This window comes from Urocitellus parryii, chromosome 5 (assembly GCF_045843805.1).
Source record: "Urocitellus parryii isolate mUroPar1 chromosome 5, mUroPar1.hap1, whole genome shotgun sequence".
Lineage (NCBI taxonomy): Eukaryota > Metazoa > Chordata > Mammalia > Rodentia > Sciuridae > Urocitellus > Urocitellus parryii.
In genome coordinates, this window is record NC_135535.1 from 3,170,243 (window position 1) to 3,185,342 (window position 15,100).

At 50.1% G+C, this 15,100-nt stretch overlaps 1 protein-coding gene across 2 annotated transcripts in view; it reads right to left on the minus strand.

Annotated features, from left to right (window-relative positions):
• The window catches only part of Tbc1d22a (TBC1 domain family member 22A), a 334,236-nt gene that overhangs the window by 146,786 nt on the left and 172,350 nt on the right, over positions 1–15,100 (minus strand). Inside the window, exon 9 of one of the 2 annotated variants that reach the window (XM_026394283.2) lies at positions 10,460–10,566. In XM_026394283.2, the coding sequence (XP_026250068.2) occupies positions 10,460–10,566 (107 nt within the window). Of the gene's footprint in view, positions 1–10,459; positions 10,570–15,100 lie in introns of both variants that reach the window. The other variant, XM_026394282.2, reaches the window with a different exon arrangement.

Genomic DNA, 15,100 nt, shown 5'->3' on the forward strand with positions numbered 1-15,100 from the left:
AAACCCACATGTGGAGACTACAAAATATTTGTGAGCACAAATTAAAGACTATCTAAGTAAACAAAACATCTTGGTATTTCAGGAGCAGGCAATGGATTTTTAGTCAGGATGCAGAAAACTGCTAACCACAAAAAAAAGTTAGATTTTATTAAAACTAAAATTTTCTGTTCCTCAGAAGGCACTGTCAAGAAATATACTGACAAGCCATGATTGCAAGAAAATATTCTCAAAATAAATATCTCAAAGAATTGCTATGCAGCCTAAATAAAGAATATGAGGGAAATGTAATGTTGGTAAAATTGTATGCTGATGTGGAAAACCCTGAATTTACAGGCACAGCTGATGCGTATGTAACGTGGTACAATCACTTTGGTGAAAAAAATCTGGCTCTGTTGGGTGGCAGGATGGTACTGGGGTTAGAAGTCAGGTTCTCTATACTGAACCACATCCCAGCCCTTTTTTATTTTTTAAGACAGGGTCATGTTAAGTGGCTGAGGGTCTTGTTAAGTTGTTGAAGTTGGCTTTGAACTTGCAATCCTCCTGCCTCAAGTCCCTGGGATTGCAGGCAAGAGCCAGTGCACACCCTCCACACCACTACCACCCCCAGCCCCCGCATGGCTCTTTCTTATCAACTCCTTCTACACTGTGACCACCAAGTCCACTCCTAGATACTGACCCAAGAGAAATGAGGCATGGGAAAAAGATGAGGCATACATGAATGTCCGTGGAAACTTGTTCCTGACACCCTGACTCCTACCAGCAGGAGGACGGATAAACTGCAATATATCCAGACAAAGGAGAGCTTGGTAATTAAAGGGAATAAACTATTCACTCAGGCAAAAACATGGATTTTTATGTTTTTCAATGCTATTTTAAATTAAATTTTTTTAATTTTCATTTTTAAATTGCTTGCTGCTCAATGACTCATTGACAATGGATCTTCCTTTGCAGCCCAGTAACTAACACGTTCTTGTCTGTTTAATAAACCTTTCTAAATGTTGCCAAGAGCCTTCGGTTTTATCAACCAGGCCCTAAAATCACCCTCAGACTCCTCCACACCCACAGCACGCCTTGTCTGGAACTGGGATGCCTTCGCCCTGTGTAAGCAGACAAGGTGCCTCCTCCATCCTCTTCCCTCCACGTGAAGGCTGCCTGCTCCCTGCTCCTGGGGGTGAGGCCTGCTCTCCTTGACACGCACAGGCACCTAGAGCTGAGGGCCAAGCTGGTCCCCGCCTCTCTCCTAAGCAACAGCCAGCCCCATTTTGTTCCTCTGCCTTTGAACTAGGTGGCAAAAGAAGAAGAAAGCATCCCAGGACACAGACTGATCCAGTCCCAGCTGTTGGGAACTCACTCCCGAGGATCCCAAGCCACCCCTCTGGATTCCCTTTGGCTTCTCTCTGTGGAGCAACCACTTTAAGAACAGGAATTCTCCAAGGGTTCCTGCACACGCTATCACCTCTTCTGGCCCTTTGCACCTCCCTGGCCTCTTCTCAATTAACTCACCTGAGCCCTGTTTGAGGGCAGCCCTTAGGCCAAGAAAAAGCCACTCCAGCCCTAACCCTAGGACTGGAGGTTCCTGGCCTTCTCACTGGCAAGTTCCAAGATAACAGAGCCACTTCCCACTCCACTGCAGGCCACCAACCAGTTCTGAGATTGAAGGATTCTTCCCCAGGGAAAAGAAATGTAAATGGCTAATTATAAAAGGCAATGGTTCTTCTCTACTGAAAGAAGCTGTCCTGCTAGGTAATGAATCCAAGAGTAATAGAATGACTTCAGGGTAGGCAAAGACGGAAGCTGTAATTCAGGAAGTAATGGTGTGAGCGTTGTTAGAGAAATGAAAAGACTGGCGAAAGCACAAGAATAATCCCCTGAAAGCCTGAGAGGATATGGCCAGCCTGGAACTTCTAACTACCCCAGGGAGAAGGGCCAGGACCCCATGGCAGGCCTCCACTTCCACCCCAGAAGGCAGACATTCAAAGCCAGCCTCAGCAGGCCCAGAACCAGCCCTGTTTCAATGCAACCCTTTTTAAAGAAATATCCAAGAAACAGAACTGGTTCAGATGTATTTCTGTGATCTACACCAAAAATCACCCCCAAAAAATAGATCCTAATACCCATCAGCACAAAAAGGCACCATCCACGATGGCAAGGAGAAAAGGAAAGGCCTGCAAAGTGATTCCCAAACTCATGCCACCTCCCGGCACCCTCTCAGCACACCTGGTGAGGCCCTAGGGACCCATCTGCTCCGCCAGAAGGTGGGGAGCCCTGGAAGTGCTGTGCCTCACAGGGAGAGGGAGCCCTAGAAACCCACATCCAGCCCACCTACACATGCTGAGCTCACAGGCAGCAGAAAACGAGACACATGACGATGCTCAGGGTCATGGTCAGAAGACCAACAGTGAAGGGAAGGGAGGAAGGAACAAGATGGATTGTTTCTCAAATTAAACTCACATGAATTTCAAAAGGTGCTTACAATCAAAGTTACCCACAATTGAGAAAGCAAAGCTAGACATTCTGTCGCCAGCAATGACTGCTCACCACTGAAGTTTATTAGAGGGTTCCCAGGAAGCTCAAGATCATGACTGGAGCAACCCCTCACCACCACCTCAACACCACAGCCCTGCTGGCCACCAGCCAGCCTGGGGCTACCCGCCTGTACTGCATGCCAGAGACCAGTCTCACCCCAAGTAAAGTACTCTCCTCAGCAACTCCGACTCTTGTCAGGACAAAGCACCCACCTGTACCTCAACAGTGTCCACGGGCTGACAGCCCAGGCACAGATGTGCTGACTCCCAGTCCAGCATTCTTTCCACATTGCATTCCTTACTGGAAGATTCTTCCCAAGGCTGGACAGTCAGTGCACTGCTGGACACATAGTACCCTGATCTGTCAACTAAAAGCCAGAGTTATCTCTTGTCGGGGTTTTTAGCCTCCATCTCCTCCTGACCAGCGGGAGAAGCGGGAAAAGCACGCCCCGACCAGGAGGAGCCAAGAAAGGTAAAGGTCGACTGGCCGCCCACCCAGCCCTCCCTCCAGGGAGGACAATCAGAGGTGCCAGGGAGAACAGGCAAAGCAGGATCTCGTTTAAAAAGGAAGTACACACAGCTTATATACTGCACAGGAGCCAATCAGAATAAAGGTCAGAGGGGTGGAGCAAGTTCACTTGTACACCCACCCCATAGTCTGTAAGGGAAGGCACAAGCTGTCCACCACGGTGGAAGAGTCCTGGACATATCCTGAGGTGGTCCACCTCCTCCATCACCACCCACAGCACTGCCTCCTGGCTGATAGCCAGGAGCCATCCCAGCCACATGTGCAGGCCCCAAGACCAGGAAGCAGGCAGCCACACCCTACAATCTCTGATTACAGCAACCACAAGAAAGCACCCCAACGAATTACCAGCAACCTGAGAAGGCAGCAGAGTACCTACCACTTCTGCCATTGGAATGTTGTGGAATCAGGCAAGCAGCAGCAAAGGGCACTCAAAGAGTAGGAGAAACCAAAGTTTATTTTACGTCAGTGGGCCCAGAGATCAGCACTCCAGATTCTGAGCACTCCTTTCTAGTTTTTCACAACATTTACAGGATATCTAATTTCATAAATTTTCTAGTCTAAAATGATACATGGTTGTGCACAAGGTTTCAGAAGAAATTATACATGATCTTGTGTAAGGCTTTCCTAGGGGGAGTGTGTTTACAAAAGCCCAGTGCTCTAAGGGAGACTGGCTCCTCTTAGGAGGCCTCTAGCCTTGGGACCCCAGCCTTGGGGGGGTGGGTAGTGAATGGTGCTAATTAGGTTCCCTGAAAACCAGCTGGCAGGAAAGAGGAGGAGAACTCTCCCTCTCCCAGGCACTAATTTTCGCAGACAGTGTCCTTAGTTTATTTGGTATTCAGGCCTAGGTGAGTTCCCCACTGCACCATGACGGGCATGTGTCTGCCATGGCCAACAAGGCCTACCGAGCCTGCCTGGTGCTCTCCCTTGTACCTGGCCCACCATGCCTGTCTCAGGTCACCTAGATTAAGCTTGCGGAGGCTCTGGAGGACTCCCTTCTGGGCCAAACAGAGCTCGAGTGCCTCTGCAAGGCTGGACGGCCCTAAAGGCGTTGTCAATGACCTCATGTCCCTGTTCGAATGAGCCAGCAGTGGCTTCTAGCATCACTTTGTGAGTGAAGTCTCTCCCACAAGACCAAGTTGTGGAAAGGTGGCTGCTTCTCCTTTCCTCCCAACAGGAAATGAGCACAAAAAGAATGTTTCTGGAACAAATGCCCGTGGGGAGGGCACCAATGTATCACGAAGGACATATCAGGCTGAGTATCTGCAGAGAGCCAGGATCCCAGCCATTTGCTCCTAGCTGCCAACTGTCAACCCAGCTTCCCAGTCACACTGAGAGCCCACACACCTCTGCCTGTGCGATCTGGGCGGGCCATGCCAGCATGGTTCAGCACAGTCCAGAATGCACCTCTACATTGCTCATCCCCTACCCAGACCATGGTCTGCAGGGCACCGTGGTGGCAGCCGGCACAGCCATTCTCATACAGGTCCTGTGCATGCAGAAGAGAACAACCCTCCCCTGCCACTGCATCCAGGGCTGTGGGTGTCCGCTGGGTCCAGCTCACGAACTGCAGTACACAGGCTCCTGATCTCACCAATTCTTCTTTGCTTGACCTACTAATTACTGACAGGCAGGAAAGCAGCAGACTGGATGGGTCCAAACCCCAGTTCCTCGGGCTAACCACAAAAGGGTGCCCATCGAACTCCTGGTTGGGAAGGAAAGCTCGTGGTGCAACCAGCACCCATGGAGGGGCACCGGCTCTGGCCCTGCTTCCTGGCCACCCTGCTGCACTTGCCCTCCCTTCCCTCACCCTCCTTCCTCGCTTCCCTGTACTTCTGTAATAGACCCAACGTGCTGTCGAAATCACCTTGTGAGCTGTATCTTCCCCAGTAGGTTCACCCACTCCCCCCTGGGCAGTACCTATCCCTAACCATGCTTCTGCCCTACAGCCACCTCATCCAAGAGCCCACACTGCCCAGGCTCCTTGAGAGCTGCCCAGCCACCTGCCCGCGCAGAGCCGAGCGCTTACCTGGTGCACTCTCCTAACCCTCCCGCTGCCCCTCCCAGCTGTTTTCCCTGGGTATCCTGAGCAGCACACAGGTGGCTCCTAGTCTCAAATCCACTGGCGAGACAGCTACTGCCTCAGAACGCCAACCACATCACTCCAGTGGCCCCAGTGGGGGATCCTTCTGTTGCAGTTGGCTTCCCATCTATTTTCATCTCCAGCTGTAGGTCACTGGCCTTCCTGTCCTTGGAGACACTCTTGTCTTTCCTATTCATGACTCGCTCTCATGTCTCTGTGCGATTTTGTTTTAACTCACCTTTCCTTGTATTTGTTTGTTCTGTTTTTTGATATCAGGGATTGAACCCAGGGGCACCTAACACTAACCCTCATCCCCAGCTCCACTTTTTTTATGAGCCAAAGTCTAAATTGCTTAGGGCCTCAACAAGTTGCTGAGGCTGGCCTCAAACTTGTGGTCCTCCTGCCTTAGCCTCCCGAGTCACTGGGATTAGAGCGGTGTACCACCACACCTGGCTCAATTCATCTTTCTAGGGACTTGTTTATTGCACATAAGCAATAACTTAAAAGTCTCAGCCATAATCTTATAAACACTGACTCTTCTCCAATACATTTTCTCTCTCTAGATCTGTTTGTTCATACTCTGTTTCAGGTCTTAATCTCTGTCTTATTTTCAGTATCTCGCTATGCTGCCTACTCAGTAATTTTCTCAGAACTCCATTTGAGGTCAATTAATTCTCTCTGTGTCTAATGGGTTGTAAATTTCAATGACTATTATTTTGATTACCAGAAATTCTTTCTACTTCTTTTGAAACTCTCCGATCTCATTCTTGATTCTGAACTGCTCCTTTACCCTCACCACTTGAACCTCCCATCCCAGGCCCTTCCATCTCTGTTGGGGCATTCCAAGCCCCTGACGACAGCGCAAAGCGGCAGCCAGGTCTTGTCCTTGGGCACTCCTCGTCGGCTTGCTGGGCACTCTCTCATGAGCTGCATCTGTGATAGGGACCATGCGTTTTTCAGGGAAAAGTTCTCAAAGGCTGGCCAGTCACCTACCAGCGTCCCCAAGACCTTCTCTAGTAGTGTGTGAGAACAAAACCATTTCCATGACAAAACTAGGATGTTGGCATTGTTAGCACCTGCTCTGAGGACACAAGCCTTGTGAGTCAGCTGGCAGGAATGCATGCAGCACCACAAACTCATGCCAGGCCACAATCATTCCTAATGCCACGTGCCACAGTTTAAGACAAAAGGCAGCTTCCTTTAAGAATGTCCTTGATGAAGTAGGAACTTAAACACTGCAGTCAAATCCAGTCTAATCATGCTATTAACATGAGCTTAGTCCCGCTCTTGAGGAGACAGCTGTCCGACACTCCATGGGGCAGGACAGGAAGGCTATGTGACACCCCATGGTGCCTAATGAGCAACACCACTACCTCCCAAGGCAGATCTCGGTGTGGCAGTTTCTGTGTGAGCCAGACTGAACACCTACTTCAAAAAACAACATTTTTACTTAAAGGACAAGCACGTGAGACAAACTGGTTATTAAAATTTGAGTCTCCAGCAGACATTTCCTCAAAAATGAACTCAGCCTCTTGTTTCAAGAAAACAATGGGTAGTTACTATTGTCCACTATGGTATCTGAGCTTTTAAGACAGAACCTGAATTATGGAAGACTTTCATTCCCACCGTGGCTGGTGGCTTCAGCTTCTCCATGAGATTGCTGGGAATGTCGTAATGCCAGTGAACGTGAAGCTGTGACATTGTAGGACAACACAACCAAGTTTGGATACCAACCCATGACAGCCTTGAGCAACCCTGCATTAGCACACCGCCCAGTGTTTCCCATCCAACTGTGTGTGAGGTTCCAGAGCCACACGTGGGTAAAAGCCACAAAGTGCAACAGCCGCCACCAGACAGACGTTCACATGTGTGTGAGGTGCAGCGGACTTCAGAAACCTCAAATATTGAGTTATGATAGAGTATTAAAGAAAAAGTCCACAATTACCTGGAAAAGATATTAAACGCTCCCTTTTCCAACCACATACCTTTGTATGGCTGAAGTTTGTTCATGTCCTTCAACCCCCGCCAAAAAAATTACAATATATTGACTACACCAACATAAATGATTGTTTTGTCTTCTATTAAGTTAGATACTAAGGAAATTTACAAAATGGTGAAGGGGAGCCTTTCTCACCACTAAATATTTTTGTTATAGAAAATATTAATTCATTATAGAAATAATATCATAAAATAATAGCATACCCTGGGTTAGCCATAATTAATTTCAAACAAGTTACTAAATACTTTTAAATTGTTTGTATTCAGGAGAACTGGTGGGTAGCTCTTTGGTTCTTCAGTGATTTTTAAGAATGTCAAGGGGTCCTGAAACACTGACCTGGTTTGCCCACTGCAGGACCATCTGCTTTGGCTCTGGACAGCACCTCCACTTCCCTGGGCAGGGCCAGCTTGTCCCATATTTCACAGGCTGCCAGCACGGGAGACCTAACCCTGCATCTGATGCCTCCAATGCACCAGCCACCAGGGAGGCTCCCCACTCTTCCTTTCTCGGGGATTGGCCCTGGTGGCTGAGGAGTCCATTCCTTCCTGGAGGGCCTGCCCTGGTGGCTGAAGAGTCCATTTCTTCATGGACAGCCTCCCCTGGTGGCGAGGAGTCCAGCAATGCATTTAAACACCTTCGGTTCACAGTGGCCCAGCGTCACAGGGCCTTTGCTGCAGAGTGGTGTGGGCCTCCCCAGGCTGCATGTGGGTGTTCATCTGCCAGCCATCTCTCCCAGCCCATCCCAGTGGTGCTGGGCTCCCCAGGACAGCAAGGCAGTGCTGTCACACTCACCAAACGAGCCCAGCTCCTCTACAGGAAGATGCTCACCATACTCTGGCCAAGTCAACAGAGTTAACTGGTCAATTACCATAACATCGTGGAATACAGCATGTCAGAATGAGACTCCCAGGTGAATCACAAGCATAGTGACCACTGTCCAGTATGTCAGAAGGTAAAATAGACAGGTGATTTGTGCCTCTGGAACCCACTCTGCAAAATGGAACGCATGCAACCTACTTCAACTTAGAAAGGCCCCGGTCAGAGTAGAACACAGACCCCTGGCTAAAGGGTCAGAACGTGGGCTCTCACGCAAGCCCGACCACCTTGGGCTGGTGGTTCCAGCTCCCTTGGCATTGGTGTGCAGGTGTCACCTCAGATCTGTCATGAGATTCAGCACCAACTCCAGGAAGCACCATCATGCAGGAGGCACAATCAGTTGCCACTCCACACCCACTGTTACTGCCCACCACTCACAACACCTATGGCCCCAGACATGCGTGTGCAGTTCTCACTCCTCAGGAGGAAAGCCCAGCACCCAGTTTCAGTGCAGTGGCTCCACTGCAGTCTCTTTGCAATGGTATAGATGGTTGGCACACCTTGACCAGGAGCCTGACCTTGGCAAGCAGCTGGGAACACTGGTGAGAGTCAGCACCAAACAGAACCAAGACAGAGTTTTCCCCTCATACTTCTAATCAGAGTGATGATGAGCAGAGACACCTGCTTAAGCAGCTCTAAGCAGCAGCAGCTGAGGCCCAGGAGGCTGGAAGCAGGAAAAAGAAAAGGGACAAGAGTGGCCCGGGACCATGGACAGAGGCACTGGACCCTCAGGGGCTGACACTCTGGTTCACACAAGCTGGAATTTTAACTAGCTCTTATCCTCACACATACCTAACCCTAAAATAATGCCAGCCCTTGCCTGCAACCCCAACAGTGCCTGGGAGGGGCTGACGCTGGTCACGGGGCAACCTCAGCCCTAAGAATCAAAGCAGTGCCCCCGTCCCTGGACAATGTCACTGACATCACTCAACTGCAGCTCAGGGGAGGCTCACAGGAATCAAGTGTGACCACAAAAAAGAGAGACGACAGCTCCCCTGGGCTGCCACAGGGTGAGTGTGCACCGAGAAGTGCCAGCCTCTGCCGTCAGCCTGTCCATAAGCCCTGTCCTCAGCAACAAGCTCAGGGGAAAAGGAAAGCCAGCATCGACCGACCGACCGTGTTGTACAGCTGATCTTATTTACAAACACCAGCCAGATAATCCTGTTTTTAAATGGCACAAGTTCCATCACTTCCAACCAGAGAAGCGACAGTGGGAATTGATAGTCTTACATCATGATTCAATCCCTCTTCTAAGGGGAGAGCCTTAAGTTCTAGAGGGAAAGATAAAAAATAAGAAAACCCTAACAAAGCACAGACATGAAAAATTGACACTTGGGCCAAAATACATCTCTAGCGGGCACATTTTTCTTTACAAGAAACAGAAGAAGTCACGATCACATCCCGATTAGCGGGAGATGCGGGGCTTCCACTCTTCACTTACATGAGGGATTTGAATTTCTCTCGTGTTTCCTCAGTTATCAAAAGCAATACAGACCCAGTTTTCCTCAATGCAACCAACGTGGCTCATTTTTTAAAATTATCCTTCATACTGAACTTCATAAAATCTTGTTTTGACCCTGGCAGATCCAGCAGCAGAGCTGAGACCTCTTTAACAAGGGGTACCAGGCACGGCTATGGTGACAACAGTACAGGAAAAGCAAAATGAGCGCAGCCAGGCCCCGCCTCCCACCTGCTGGAGGAAGGCCCCGCCCTGCAGCTGGGAGGAACCCTTGCAGGGGCCTGGGCATCAGGGCTCCCACAGTGACCCTTGGGAGGAACATCTAGTCCTGCAAAAGCTTCCATCCACCACACCCTGCAGAGGCTTCCCCCCTATCTGACAAGTCCTTAGAGTCCCTTCCCCCCACATTCAGTCCTCAGCGGCCGTGCTTGCCACCTCCCCGTGCTGCAGCCCAGGGGGAGCTTCTTGCAGCCTCCTGGGTTTTCAGCACAACTCCCAGCACACGGCAGGGGTGCAGGAGACAACACCTCCACACGGCATGCTGGACCAGAGGCAGCCACAGTCCCCAACACTGGAGCCTGGCACCCAGCTGGTAGAACTAAGATGTGCTCGCGGGCCCAGGTACTACAGACATGAGCAGCACTGACCTTGACGCCCTTTAAAGGGCAATATCCTCCAAGCACTCTTGGCCACATGTGGTCCATGGCTCCTGGACCAATCTACATGCAGCTGGGGGCTGGCCTCTGTGGGCACAGGGTGAAACACCAGAAGCCACGGGGAGCAGACTGTACCGCCTTCCCGCTGAAACCCTGAACAGGACATCATGACCACCCAGGGACACAAAGACAAGGCTCACACCCGTCACCTTGAGGAGGGTGGGCTGCTGCTCCAGATGCAGAAATGGAGGCTCCTGAAGCTAGTAAGACTCGGCTCAGATTGGGGAGCAGGCCTGTGGGCTGGACCCAACGCCCGCTGCCCTTGCCAGGCTCACCTGGATGCCGTCCAGCAGCTTGCTCATGCACCAGTAGGTGTCGGCCTCAATGTTGCGCAGCACTTCCTCAGGCACGCTGGAGACGTCCACCGCATCCACGTCCTCCTCTTCTGGACAGCACCAGCAGGGAAAGACAAGGTGCAATTAGCCACAGAAGTAAACAACACCGGGAGGTGGCGACGAGAGACCCCAGGCGCTGTCGACCCCCACCCACTCTTTCCCACCACCAACCAGCTTGTGGCGTCTCACACCTCATCACTTAATGCCTTCATTTTAATACCTAATTAGTGGCAGAAAATTATACTCTGAATCCTCTCCAATTAATTAACATAATTAATATATTGTATATTATTATTTCTCAGGCACTTCACATTCTGACCAGAATGAACCTAGAATATATTACTTACTCCTAACAGATCTGTAAGTTTCTCCATCCAATTTTTTGAACTCTGTAATATATTTACATATTCCTTGAGCAGTGATTCCTCTAAAAATCTGTTTCCAAGGTTAGAGTTTCCAAACTACACTGTGTAAATACTCCTGTAAGATCAAACACCCCAGAAAGCAGTAACACAGATGTGCTTCAAAGAAATAACTGACAACATGCACTCAGAAGTCTCCTGAAAGTATAACACACCTAATGAGGAAACATAACTTAAAAGTTTTTAAAATGCAAAACAGATGCCTAATTGAAATGACTTATCAGATATTTGAACAACGTAATTTCAGACCCTTACAAAAACTGCTATCATCCAGCATAGCACTCGCAATGTTTAAAATTGATGAATCCTATTATTTAATTTTCTTTCTTCTATTTTATTTGAAAATGTGCATGCATCTTTGCAAGGAACATGTTCTTTATGAAGGAAGGCAGGTTAGTCCAGATACATTCAGAAAGTCCTGAGCAGAGCAGACGTGCAGTCACAGCACGGACAACAGCAGCAACCTGCTGCATTCACATTCGTCATAGCCAGGCCCCCTTCCCTGTATTTCAAATATGATCACCCTTTACCTCTGTCACATCCCCACTTCCATCACACTACGGACAGGGAGGGAGTGGAGACAAAACAGCCCTGTGCCAGCAGCCTGTTTTTTTGCAGCATGGCTCCCAAGAAGGCCAGAGCTTCAACTCCTGTTCACCTGCTATCCACCCTTGACACCAACCTTCTTAATAGCAGCCTGCACAGTCCTAGCTCCCACCAAAAGCAAGTGAGCACACCACCTCCCTGCACGGTCCTAGCTCACACCAGCAGTAATTACACTGCCTCCCTGGTTCTTGGTTCACAGCAGAGATCAGAAAGCTACAAGGGAAGAGTGTTTCCGCAGCACTATCCAGTGGTGGGGGCTGACCTCGAGAGCTGGGACAAGACAATGACAGTCCTGGACAAACAGCCAGTGTGGGTCGGTGCCTACAATCCCACCATGCCTCTTTCTGAGGCAGTAAGAGGGTGTTTCTATATGGTTATGGGGCTTTTTAAACTGAAACATAATCCATATCCCATAAAGGTCAATCTTGGTAAGTTTACAAGCTAGGGGTCTCTAGCATATGCACAAAGTCACACAGTCACCACCAACAATTCCAGAGCCCTTTGATCACCCCAGTGAGAAGTCTTTGTCCCTCCCACAGTCCCTGGAAGCCATCACCCAAATTCCAGTTCTCTCTATGTGGGTGCAGCCACACGCTGGGTGGCCATGGGCACCTGGCTTCCCTCCCTCAGGACATGGTGCTCACAGTACACCATACAGCAGAGCAGACTCACAGCACGGACAACAGCAGCACATGCTGTATTCACTGAGTTGTTTTTTTTTTTTTCAGGATCTACAAATAATTTTATTGAAATTGAACAAATAACACAACAGTCTTCCTATGCTGGGGACCACCCTCCCCAAGCCATTTTCCACACTCTAGAAGCACAGATTTTGCACAATAAGAATTTTTTTAAAAAAGTAATTTCTATATAGAAATCAGACTCTGTCCCGACATCATCATAGACTAGACTATTTACAAACCTTCACATTTTAAGTATTCATTTTATGTAAAACATAAACCCTTCCTTTTTGTGTCTACCAAGGGGATCCAGTACTTTCCCTTAAATGATACTGAAGGGGTGAGGATACTGTAGGGGAAGGGTGGTGGGCTCCTTAAAGCTATTCACACTAGCCCTAGTGTATTGTTCCTTACCACAGGGTAGTAGACAGTTCCCTCCCAAGTGGTGTGGAGGGCTGATACAAAGAATGGGTGGCTTGGGGCAACTCCCCATATGCACAGGCATCCACAGCCCATCCTGACCCTGGCCTGCACTCTCTCAAATAGGGGAAGGATAAACAATTAATTGCAGTGGGTAAGGATCAATCCAGCCCTGGGTGAAGGGAGAAGCCTCTCACAACAGTCCCCATTTCTATTAACTGCCAGCAAACTGTCCATCTGAAAGTGGGAACAAATGGCAGGTAGGTGGGAAGAGCCCCAGCCTCTGTCCAATACAGGAGGAATCGAGGTAGCAAATGGCTGAAATGCTCCAACTAGGGGGTACGGAAAGTGAGGGGAAAGGAAGTTCTCTTTTGTGTAAAGCCCCCATAGCCCAGGGGCTGGAAGAAGGCAGACTTTATTTGTAAAGTGCTGTAGCTTCTAGCAGGGCTTGGCCCTGGGAAAGCTTGGAAGGAAGCAGGCCAGGCAAGGAACCAGGAACCAGGGATTCCTGACTGGCATGTGCCCTGCCATGTTTCTTGCAGAGGTGGCTGGGGAGGGTGGGCTGGTAAATCTGCCATTAGCCTTCACCAGTCACTAACCACCTCCTGTCCACACACAAACCAATATACAATTAACACCGAGGGACTGCCCTGCTCACAGCCAAAGGTTCTGGGCCAGTGGAGTTTATTCAGGGTTGTGGCCTCGGCCTGGGCTCCTCAATGGAAACTACACCTCAAGTCTGGGAGTTTCTTGCTGAGGCAGACGGTGTTTGTGTATGCCATCTCCCAGGCTCACACCTCGTAGAGAATCACAGGGAAATCCACATGGAGGCGGGGGGGATCCAGCTTCACGAAGCCCTGAGGAATCAGATTCTTATGCACCCGCCTCAGTTTGGCCCGCTTCTGCCCATTCTTGGTGACGATTGTCTCTTCGTAGAACTCATGAGCCAGATCCCTATCCTTGTCATATTCACTGAGTTTTGAGATCCTCGAGAAGCCCACACACAAAGGGCAAAGCTAGCCTGGGACACCTGTGGCTCCAGCACCTCTATCCACCCTAGGCCATGCAGGGTTTCAGGCTCTTGCTCCAGCATGTGGGGACCGCTCTATCCACTGAGCTCCAGTCCTGCAGAGTCTGGCCTTGGAAGCCTGTGGGCCCAGGAGCCCAGCATCAGACCTGAGAACCACCCCCCCCGCCATAACAAACTCCCCAGAGACTTTCAGAAGGCGCTGCCTCCTGAACTCCTCAGGCTGCCAGGGTGGGGGTAGTCATCTCCACCTGGTGAAACACAGAATCCGGGCTCAGGAGCTCACCAACTGGCATAGTCCAACAGGGACAGCAGAAACAAGCTGGCTCCATCGTGTGCCATCCTGCTGAGAGAACTAGGAAGCCAAGGACACCACAATAGGCACAGCCTCCTCACACTGTGATTCTCCTGCTGGGAAAACAGCTTCAGCAGAACCAATTCCACATCCCGCCGGTTCAGAGAGGATCTGACTTTATCTCCTAGTCTCAGGGAACTGAATCAGCACCATCATCAGAGGACTTTTTTTGAGATGTTTTCCACCAACATGCTCTCACTTTCCAGGGCTTTACCAGCACAGGGGTGCTCTCCCGGCTACAAAAAAAGAGTGAACAGGCCCCCCCCACCCCCCACCCCCCACCCCGGCCTCAGAAGCCTCACCTTGGTTCACAGGAGCAGCACGGCTGGTGCTGCAAGAGATAGGCAAAAGCCCCGATTCCTCTGTTCAGCCAACTTAGTACTTTACCCAAGGAAATGGGCAGCAGCCTGCTCTAGGTGTCAATTCTCACAATGGGCCCTTCATTCCTCTTTGATGCAATGAGAGAGCTCTTACGATGCTTCGTCTTCTAAACACCAAGAGAATCAGAACTGCCCTGACAGTTAGAATGAGATCAACCTCCCCTGGCCCAGGTCCAACAGGGCAGCCCCCTTCACTAGCCCAAGGCATTAAGAGCAGGCTAGGTCACTGTGGAAGCCCAGGCTATCATGGCCACTTCAGAGCACAGGGGTGGGGTGCAGAAATACCCCTGGGCTGGCAAGACCATCCAGGGCCCCCATACATGGCCCCACAGAGGACAGGACACTGGCAGTCCTGGGAGCATGGCTGGACAGAATCACAGGTGAGATTGGCAGGCTTGGGTCCCTTCCATCTCTGGGAAGCTGATATCAACTCACTTTCCACAAGGAACCACGGAAATGGCAGGGGGAATGTGTCCTCAAAATCAAGACACCAAAAAAGCCAAACAGTCAGAATAGATTTCCTAACTCAAGGCCACCTGACTCCAAAGATACACACTATCCACCAGGCATGTGCAGCCCAGGGGCAGGGAGAGGAGATGGGAGGAACCGGAACACGGAGCACCAGGGAGGCCCCACAGTCAGGGGCCAGAGGCAACTGGGTCAGGACATTTGTAGCTGGGCAGACACAACA